Below are 11,352 nucleotides of genomic sequence, written 5' to 3'. Positions count from 1 at the left end.
TTTTATCTGCCTGTTTTACATTCACTCACCTCTGTTAGGTCATGGTCAGTTGTTATCACTGCCAGCTCATCAATTTTGATGTTGATTATCACATTTATGATTATGGAAAGAAGCATGTGATACAGTATTCTGGCATGTCTCATAAATCTTCAATTGGGGCTTATATGATTATTGAGCCATTTGCTGTTTGACCACTAATTTATCACACTGTGTGGACAAGGACATTGTTCTCTTCGTGCATGTTGCCACCACAAGGAAATACATGCAAATAACATAAACACAGATGCAGTAATCATTTTGTTCATGTTTTTAGCAATGATCTTCTTCTACAATATATATCCTCTCAATCAAGAAATGATTTGGCTATAGATGGACAGATATTTGGCATATTGCAGCAATTGTAAAATACTGTATTTTTTTGATAATGTAGCATTTTTTAATGGCCATCGCTGTTGTTTTAAAATGTAATACCAATGAATTCTAACACTTGTCATAGCAACATGTTATTGCTTTTATTTTCTGCCTTTTTATGAGCAATAAAACAATCTGCCATTTTATCTGTGCTCTTGATAAGGTTGAGTTATTCGGGCCCGAGCACGAATCTCGTGCGAGGACCCTTCCATCCACAAGATCGCATTTTTGGCGGCTTTAACATACCCCAAAACTCACCAAAATCGGAACATACATCACATGTGGTGAAAAATTTGATAATTCAAAATGATTGGGGGTGGGTGTGGCCAGGGGACTCCATAGCGCCACCTAACGTCGTTTTGTCCCCGCAAACTTTTTCTCGGATCATCTTGAAATTTACAGAGGTCATGGGTCTCAAGGATTTAGGCTGGAAGTATTTTTGTCAGAATTTCTGCCGTAACAGGGAGTCGGCCATCTTGAATGGCGTGCAGCGATTTTCATTTTTCCAACGCATTTTTCGGGACTTTAGGATGTTCGCAGACTCACCAATCGATACCACAACTGCCCTCATGTGCAGAACAATAGCTCAGTAGCGCCCCCTAACGCCCCCTTATGGCTTTTCCCATTAATTTTTTTTCATTTCTACGCCTTGTACTTTATTTCACTAGTCCTACAGATTTAACGCCACAGACTTCACACTCACTAAATATCATCTTCAGACCTTGATGATGACACCTTGTCAAAAGCTTTTGCCTCCGATATACATATGTATCATGACCAGACGCACAAAATACCCCTCGGCACCAAAACCCTCAGTCCAACAGGAAGTCGGCCATTTTGGTTCACAGTGGCCATTTTGTCAAACTTGAAGCCCCGCCTCCTACATGCACATATGCTAACGTATTTCGGCACGCATAAGTATCCTGACCAAACGCACAAAAAAGCCTCTTGGACCCATAACCTCAGTCCAACGGGAAGTTTGCCATTTTGGTTCAAAGTTGAGATGTTGCCGCCATTTCCACCCATTTCCATGGCTCGAACTTTAATTAACTTGCCCTACAGATTTAACGCCACAGACTTCACAGTCACTAAGACTCATCCTCATACCTTGATGATGAAAAGTTGTAAAAAGCTTTCGCCTACGTTATTCCTGGTGGGCATGACAGTCTGAACTTTCAATGCTTGGCCACTGCAAGAGCCATGTCAATGTGTGGTGTGTGTTGGACACAAACTGTCCACTAGGTGGCTATGTTGTGTTGTGGGTCAGCCTGATATCAATCAATCAGACGTCATTTATTTACAATGTAGCACAAAGAGCTTCACACAATGAAAGCAAGCACAACAAAACAGAAGTGAAACCAAAAGACACACACACACACACTTTCTCTCACACATACACATACATGCATTTCTGACAGAAGCTTACTGAGGCGCTATCTTTCGCTCAGCTATGTGCTGTGACGACAAACATCATCCAATTTACATGACATTCACAGGCTGTTTTCTCCAAATCATACATTACAACATGACATATAATTGATGGGTGAGCTCTAGGGCCACATAGTGGACAAACTTGCCCTCTGCGTCTGCCCTCCGTCGGCGCCACGGCCCGACGTACGTGGGGGGGCGAGGGCCTGTTCATTGCTGCTTGCAGCTTTAATTTACAATTGTTTCTTTCATGCAGATTACGCAATTGCAATTTACAACACAAGAAGTCAATTTGAAGGCCTATTCTTTTTCTTTACACTTTCAAATATGCAGCTGTGCGTCAGTATTACAAAATCAAATGAATATGTACAGCTACAAAAATCCATCTGAAAGTCATTTTAGACAGAAATACATTTTAATTTGAATGTTAAGCATTGAGTGTAAGTGCAACACCCAAATAGTGACACTACAGTTGTGTTCCATGGCATGAAGATATGAGCTATATCAGGCTTTGGGTACATAAACAATACTTATACTTAAACAATACTTAAAACATAACATCAGTGCTTTTGTTTATTGCTATCTCATTTTGTGATTTAATAAGCTGTTTTGCAACAAGACTTAAGCAAAAAAAAGTGTCAGCTGAATAGCAACACATCCAGGAAATGTAAATGTAACAAAAGTACACTGACAATCACAGTTATTTTACAGATATTCCAGAGAAAACCTAACTTAACAACATAAATATACACATTATAATCAAAAATCTGAAAGTAGTACAGCACTGTATTTAAAAAGTTGGAAATGTGCCAAGATGTCAGTCTAACCACAGCTATATAATATACTTAGTAACTATAAAAGATTATTGTAGGGTTGTAAACAAGCACTTGCTCACCTATGATTTCTGCTCCTGTCTGGGAACCTAGTGAGATCACTCCACTCTGGCTCCTGGCTCAACCTGTTCACCTGCCTGCCCTCGTCTTCGTCAAAATCCCTTATAAAAATAAACCTTTTACTCAACAACTCCTCTCCTTGTCTCTGCCTCTGGGTCCGCCAGCAACCCGAACATAACACATTTGACGGCTACCCTAACCCTAACAGAAGTGCAGTCCCTGTACAAAAAACTAAAATTAGCTTACAATCACAAAACCTTGACTTACTTTTATTCAAAGCATTTTTGATGTAGTACAGTACATGTAATTATTCATTCTTCATTACAATAGTTTCCAAAGTGGTCAGTGTACTGTTGGGGTCCAATATTCTAACCAAAGGTATATTCACACCTGTCTCTTGGAAGATCTTATTCTGCAGAGTCATGGCCAACATCGAGTCGATACCCAGCGCACACAGAGCTGAGTCATCGTGCAGCTCGTCTACACTAACATTGCTGATGTCACTCACAATTGTTCTCAGACTTCCATGTGTGGAAGACAAATGCTGATCCTTGAGTTCATTACTTGCATCATCTTTTAGCTCAATTTCCACTAAAGCTGAAAGCCGCTCTCTGAGAGACGCATTTTGGGAAAGTACATGAATGTGAAGATTCTTGAAGTTGAACTTGCATATGGCTTGTTGTGGTCTGTTCATCAGAAGACACCTTTCAAGCGCCTCTTGAATGTCACACACATCCATTGTCATCATCCCTTTTGCCTCCAGGAACTTTTGGAAATGGTCTTTGTTCAACAGGAGACCAAGGTTCAAAGGACCCCAGTTGATGGACTGTCCAGCAAGTCCAAGGTTTCTCCGATAATGGCAGAATGTGTCGAGGAAGGAATTGGCTGCTGCATAGTTACACTGTGAGGGATTTCCAATGAATGAAGAGATCGAGGAGTAGCAAACAAAGAAATCCAGTTTTTTGTGAAGTGTTGCATAGTGAAGATTTAGAGCTCCACTCACTTTGGGCTGCAGCACCTTTCGGAAAAGGGACTGATCAAGGGTCTCGATTAACGCATCATGTAATACTGCTGCACTGTGAAACACTCCTTTGATTGGACAAGAAGAAAATCTGTGTTCAATCTTTGAGATTGCATCAACTACCTGCATCGACACAGAAACGTCACATTGGACATTCATGATTTTAACCCTATATCTTCTCTGGAGGAGCTCCATTTCAGACTGCATTTCATCAGTCGGAGTACTTCTTGACATTGTTGCAATACAACCTCCACCATTATGGGCAATGAACTTTAATGTCTCAAGCCCCAAACCCGAGAGCCCTCCAGTAACAATATAAACACAGTTTTGTTTAAAGAGTTGTCCAGGCCTTGTCAGCAAAGGGATATCAGACACTGGACAATCAGATTCTCTGTGATGCAGAACAACTTGTTGCACAGTCTTTGTTGTGAAGTAGGACTCAGCATCTGCGTTGGTCTGAGGCTCCTTTGTGCTTGATACTTGAAGAGTCTCCCTTTTTAAAGGTAGAGATGCTGTATCAAAGCCTAAAGACATCAGCCAATTAGAGATACTCCTGTTATTTTCTTGCAGATTGGCTCTCTGGAGAACATTAGCCATATCAACTTTATGTACATGCATGTGTTCACACTTCAGTGCAAACATGTTTGCTGGCAGCGAGGATGACATTTGATTGCTACATACAAAAATAAAGTGTCTGTCATGTCCTCCACTGTCATACAACTCCTGCCAAGTGTGATCAAATGGGGGCAGAAAAACAACTGCAAGGCTCTGATCAAAATGTAAAAGTTGTCGTCTGTAATGTGGCCAAGAGGAAACGTTCCAGCCTGACCTGTTTGCTGTCAGAGCCAAAACTTTCATCAGAGCAGAGGCTAAGCTGGAGGAGATAATGAGCAGCTTTCTCTGCTGTTGTTTCACCTTAGACAGCACTCTCTGCAGGATCTCCCATGCTAGTATGAAGTAGGAAACACATGGAGTCTCTTTCAGAAATGGGAGTCTCTTTGTGCTGTAGCACGCTGCTTCAGGTATTATAGTCTTTGCAGTAGCAGCGACTGGATAACATGAAGCAATGTGATCTCCCACTCTTAGATTAGAAACATCTTTCCCAACAGCGGTGACAATGCCACTAAAATCTAAAGCGAGAAGCTTGTGATTCTGCGACGTATGCTTGTTCCAATACATTGTGTTGCCAAAGTTCAAATGTGAAGCGGTGACAGGAAAGTAGTCAGACGAATGCACGCACAAGTTAGTTAACTGGATCTCAACTGACTTCTCTTGGACAGGATTTATGTTTGTTTCGAAGGGGATGGCGGATAAGTGAGCCATTCTGTATGGATCAGATGTCAGCAGAGCAAAGTCGCTCACATTAACTGAGTCGACATCAGTGTCACTTAAACCACCTTCCTTCATCGGGGTCCTTGCTATTCTTGTTGTTGATGCTTTCCCTTTGCTGATCATGACCTCTTGTTGCTTGCAGGTGTTTATTACCTGAACCAACGTTTGAATGTCTTCACTGGTCACAGAAGCAAGATCAATCAGGTGAAAAGAGAGACCTACCATCTCTGCTGCACAAGCCCTTGTCATACCAGCCAGCACAAAACCAGGATTGACATGGTCCACGACTGTTTCTGTCGACCTATAGGTTATGACATGGACAGTCCAAGAGCGTTTGCTCTCGTTCAAGGCTAAAACAATCTGGCGAAAAAGCTCACAGCAGGACACCAAGCAGTCCAGTGTCATCTCAGGTGATAAGTGACTTAGATCATCAACACCCCAAATAAAGAGAACATTTTTTAAATCCTCATTGGTGTTCAGTGCATGGGACACTACATTTCGAACTTGGTCTGCCATCCAATGCTCTTTGCTCTCCACAAGCACTGACTCTGAGTGTATGTATGGCCGGAGTCCTTTAGCAATGCCAAGTTCATCTACAAAAACTATTGCTTTTATTTGGCAGCTCTGTAAGTCTCTCTTCACAGGAATTGCATTGATTTCATTGTGGAAGAACCAAGACAGAAGAACATTTGAGCAGTTGCCCAAAAACGAGATCCTCACACCCTTCAGTTCCACTAGTACACGACCCTCTGTGGTGCAAAAGCTACCACATACCTCAAGGAAGTCTGGAGTCTCTTGTGTGGCTCGTAAGTACATGACCATTTCCTCTTGTAGTGGTCCTGATATGACTACACTACTGAGAGCTGAGGGGAATCCTTGCTTGACTGTTAGCTGTCTGATAGCTACCACAGCAGTCATTTGCAAGAAATAGTCCAATATCACAGGGTGAATGAAATAGTCATGAAGGTGTTTCAGAAGTTCATCGGGAACTTGAATGGTTGCCACAGCTTCCTTGAATTCCTCTCCAAAATATACATCATCAAGCTGTTTGAAGACAGAGCCATATTCAAATCCCGCTTGAGAGAGAATTGAATAAATCTCTTCTCTCCTCATAACCGATTTGCACCTTTGGGAAATCGAGTCAAGACAAACGGTTGGTTCTTCCAACAGTGGTGTGCCATCTGTACATGTGTATGTGCCAGAGGCATGTGTTGCGACAGAAGACTGTATCTTAAATGAAGCCTCATTCTCTGCATGATCCAGCGTCACTTTCAACTGATTACAGTTTGAGCTAAGTGTAAACAGGCTCTCAAATCTTACACTGAGCTGGATCAGAGAAACAGGTTTCTTTGGCCTTAAACTTGCCATCACTGATGCATAAGCAAGCTCGACATACAATGCACCTGGCACAATGGGAACACCTTTGTTTTTATGCTCCCACAGATATGATGCAGTGTCTAATGAGAGGTCGCATGTGTACTCTTTGTCACCCTGCTTTATTTGGGATATGAGCGTATGAGGATAAAAAGCAGATGATTCTTTAGCTTTTCTAACAGCTTCAAAATTCAACTCTTTCTTTGTGTTGTCGAACTGATAGACTGGAAAAGTTGTGGGCAATGTCTCACAACACTTGTAGAGCTGATGCCAGTCCACATTGATGCCCAGTTCAAATAGTTTGGCCACGGTAGATAAGATTGTGTTGTAATCTCTCCCTGGCTGGACAGAGGAAAGAACTATGGCGTTATCTCCCAAAGTCTCATGTATGTTTCTTTGAAGAGCCCTTCGAGGTCCAATCTCCACAAAGACTGCATTTCTTCTTGACTGCTTGTCTTTGGTCACAGCACGTAGTGTTTGTTCAAATAAAACAGCCTCTCGGATGTTCCTTGCCCAGTACCTGCCTGTTGTAAAGTCACCATCAGAATAACTGTCTCCAGTCACCGTTGAAAAAAGTTTGCAGTTCTTGTCATTGCCAACCAAAGGATCAATACTTTTTTCAATGTCATCTAGAATAGGGTCCATCATATGGCTGTGGTATGCTGCTGGAACATCTAGCTCATGGAGGAAGATATTTTTCTCTGTAAAGAAAATCCTCAGCCTCTGATGGAGGAGGTTAATAGCATCCGCATCCCCTGACAGAGTGCAGGACTGGGGGCTGTTGAACGCTGCGACACAAACTTTTCCAGAAAACTCTGGAAGGATTTTCAACACCTTTTCTACAGCTACATTACCAACGATAAGCATTTTCCCTCCTGTGACTTTGCTCTGGAGAGTACTGCGGTGGTGCAATACTTTCACAGCATCCTCAAGAGACAGGAGACCAGAACAGTGAGCAGCAGCGACTTCACCAACAGAGTGTCCGAGCACGGCATCAGGTTTGACACCCCAATGCTTTAGGAGAGCAGCAATGCCAACCTGAACCGCGAAAAGAAGAGGCTGAACGACATTTGGCTTGCTGAAACCATCATTGTCATTCTCACCAGCAAGCCACTGACTGATGCTGAAACTTTGATGGCTCTTGAAGAGATTCTCAACTTCTCTGACCTTATCGCTAAAAACAGGAACCTCTTTCATGAGCTGCTTGCACATACCCTTGTAAGCAACCCCATTTCCACAGAACACAAAGACCACCTGGATGTCAGACCTTACTGACTCAAACTTGGTTTTCAATGTAGATGTCAGCTGACTTTCTAACTCTGAGAGGGAAGATGTTGGGAAGGCCTTCCTATATTTGTGTCTCACATGACTCCTTCCACATGCTGAAGTGTACGACAGTGCCTGTGAGTCAACTGTTTTGTCACTGCAAAGCCTCTGGTGGGTGTCAGTGATGGATAGGATCAATGATTTCTCAGAGGCTGCAGATATTACAAAGAGTTTTGGACAGCCTTTTGGGATCTGTGAGGGAACGTTGATCTGTCTGTACTCTCTTACAATCGCATGTGCATTTGTGCCTCCAAACCCAAAGCTGTTGATCCCAGCAACCCTTTCTAAAGACCCATTCGTCTCCCATCTTTCAGCTTTAATCGGAATATTCATCCTCAGAGATTTTACATCTATACTGGCACTGTCTTCTGAGTAGAAAACCGAGGGAACAATGGTTGCATGCTTCATCATTAGGAGTACCTTAATGAGTCCGGCCACTCCAGCTGCAGATTCTGTATGTCCAATGTTGCTCTTCACAGAGCCGATCCGGAGAGTCTCTGAACCAGGAGGTTTGGCTTTAGCAATTATGTTAGATATACTTCCTGCCTCCGTTGGATCTCCTACTGGGGTTCCTGTCCCATGTGCCTCGATGTACTGGACATTTGCAAGGTCCGACTCTGAGTAGATTCTTCGCAGGAGTTCCTCTTGTTGTGTCATGGATGGTTTGGTGATCGGAGTGACTGAACGACCATCTTGGTTGACGGCTGTTTTGCTGATGATCCCCCATATTTTGTTGCAGTCTTTTAAAGCCTTTTTATAGAAAGTCACACTGTCACACACTGTACATCATTTTTTAATGAAGTGAAATTAATGTAAAAAAACAGAATACTTGCTTACGTTTTTCAGAGGCTTCAGGAGAACTATGCCGCAGCCCTCCCCTCTACCATAGCCATCTGCTCTGCTGGAGAAAGGTTTGCTGGTCCCTTCAGGTGAGATCATCTTGGCCTTGCTGAGAGCAACATACACTTTTGGCTCTATTATACAGCTGACACCTCCACACAGAGCCATCTCACAGTCTCCTAGTTGAAATAGAAAGTGAAATAAAAGATGGAACATTTTAAGTTTAAAAATTATTGGAGGCAGCATTGCCACTAACTGCTGTTCACTATTCTCTATGCCTCAGCTATCTTTGGCTGCAGCTACTAGCTTCTGTTAGCAAGTAGCTCAGTTAGCCGTGGAGCTAAGTGGCCTTACTAGCTGCCTTCAGGGATCAAGGAACACGGCAGTTTGGGACAAGGGGGGCATGAAGCCACAAAAGATCAAACCAGAGGGGATTTTGGAAAGACAAATGAGGCTGTTTTGGTGAGTTTAATTTTGTTTCTATCAAAAAAGTGAAAAAGTGAGTTTTACTATGAGTTAACATGGCAAACAAGCTCATATTAGTTCGGTAAAAGAGAGAAAGTTGAATTTAGACGGTTGTATTTTTCTGTTTAGTAAGGAAAATAGGTGTAAAAATATTTCCTTATTATCATTTTGTGAGTTTATTTTGTTTACATATATCTCTCAGCTGAAATTAGGGGGGCTATCCGACTATTGCCTTGTGCGGTACAAAGTAGTATTTGGAGACAGGACAGGCTGGAGATAGCCGGTTAGCATGCTAACTTAAGTAGACCTCTGCATCACAGTACATAGATGTCTTCCATGAAACTTGAACACTTGAACGCTTGTTTCCTTACATGCTGTGGATAATATTAGTTAATCTTTTTGATATATTAAACTTAAATTATATAAATTGAACCAAATACCTTGCTTCATAGCCTGGCAGGCTAAATGTAGGGCCACCAGAGATGAAGAACAGGCACTGTCGATGGCAAAAGAAGGTCCGGTGAGATTAAAGGTGAAGGAAACTCTATTAGCAGCCACACTCATTGCCGTCCCAGTGCAGTTGTAGTGGGTTATTGTAGTGGAACTGTTACTTTGGAGCATCTCGTAGTCCTTGTTCATCAGACCTGCAACACCATTAGAAAAGCAGAGTATGTCACAATGTATGCATGATGAAATCTCTTAGAGTTTTAAATGTGTCATTGAACGATATCGGTCACCTATGTAAACTCCAGTTCTGCTTCCACTGATGCTTTCCATCGCCACTCCTGCATCTTCTAGCGCCCTGTAGGCACACTGCAGGAGCAGTTTGTGCTGAGGGTCCATTGAATCAGCCTCTGCTTCAGTAATGCCAAAAAACTTGTGATCAAATTCATTAAACCTGCAAAAAATGAAAATAGCATGTCATAATTGATATTCAATAGAGGAATAGCACTTCATTTTAATCTGCTTACCCTTTTATAAGAGCTGCTTTGGTTGTCTGTGTCTTTCCTGGTTTACTATCATCAGCGTCGTACCAGAAAGTGGTGTCAAACCTCTCTGCTGGAATATCCACAACACAGTTCTTCCCCTCCAACAGAACCGTCCAGAAATTGTCCAACCCCTCACCTAAATAAAATAGATAATTACCTTAAAACAAGTGAAAAAGAAACATCAACTCTGTGAAATTCATAATGCTTTCATTTTACCTCCAGGGAAATTGCATCCAATCCCGATTACAGCTATGTCATCCTCTGCATCCTCCATTGTTCCTTTGAGATGCTGGTGAAATTGCTTTGGAGACCTGTTATTGTTATTTTATATAAAAAGCCAAAGTGAAATTTCGAGCCTCTCCATAGTGAAGCGTAATGTTCAGTCCTGCTTGCTGTCTTTTGTCAGAACTGGTGCCTTTGTAGCTCCCACCCTTTATAAACATTGTCCTAGGCATCAATGGAAAGGGAGAAGGGGGCACAACAATGCCCTGTCTTTATGCATCTCAGTTGGCTTCATCTGGAACTAAATACACTGTAAGTTAAGATCATTCAAAGGGAGCAGTGAATACGCTTTTGTTCCTGTTTTTGCAGACTAACAAAAGAACACACTGTGTACTAAGACTCTAATTCTAACTAGCAGACTTCAAAGTCCTCTGACTCTTCATTTTGACTGCAACCTGTGGCCACACTATCTGTGACAGGATTTCCCTGAACGTATCACCATGAAGGTGAACATTACTGCATTAATCAGGCGTTCAAAGAGATAAAGAACACAGAAGAGGAAAGACATTTTTCTATAATTTAAGACAAAGGTATGCTTCCATCTCATATGGATGTACAGTGTAGTAGTGAATTAGTTAAAGCTGGTCTAATTGAAAAGGTTGTGGCTCCCTCTTACGGGATGTAATCATTGTGCTGGTTGTAGTTAAATATAATTGCCTCGTTTGTGTATATTAATTGGCTCGATCACTATCTACAAAGATTATTCTCTTCACACCATAAACATTGAATCTGTCGTGATACTCTACTCTGCAACATTTAAATGATTCTTTTATATCTGTTAGTTATATCGGTTGTTTGGCAGCCTCCCCTCCACCTCCCGATGTGAAAGATGGTTAATGTGACAATCTTGGATGAATCTGTGGTGTAAATGTTAACTAATAACATATTCAGGTGACTAAAAAGCCAGTAGGTGTCTGTATCTGTACAGCTCCAGCAGACTGAGAAAGTTAGCAAATAGCAGGTGAACATAGTGGATATGAATGTATTCAGT

The 11,352-nt window shown here is 41.9% G+C and overlaps 1 protein-coding gene across 1 annotated transcript; it reads right to left on the bottom strand.

The window, feature by feature from the left end:
• Positions 1 to 3,039: 3,039 nt before the first annotated feature.
• On the bottom strand, positions 3,040 to 10,353 carry pks1 (polyketide synthase 1; the record flags this gene model as incomplete). The annotated part of the gene is made up of 6 exons (XM_084341118.1): positions 3,040 to 8,535; positions 8,623 to 8,804; positions 9,531 to 9,734; positions 9,828 to 9,988; positions 10,062 to 10,215; positions 10,296 to 10,353. The coding sequence occupies 6 exons, from the start codon at positions 10,351 to 10,353 to the stop codon at positions 3,040 to 3,042; spliced, it is 6,255 nt and encodes a 2,084-aa protein (XP_084197244.1).
• Positions 10,354 to 11,352: the final 999 nt, after the last annotated feature.

This window comes from Pagrus pagrus (assembly GCF_965226575.1).
Source record: "Pagrus pagrus genome assembly, chromosome: 20".
NCBI lineage: Eukaryota > Metazoa > Chordata > Actinopteri > Spariformes > Sparidae > Pagrus > Pagrus pagrus.
Note: the sequence above shows the minus strand (reverse complement) of the source record. Positions and strands in the feature narration are given on the sequence as shown.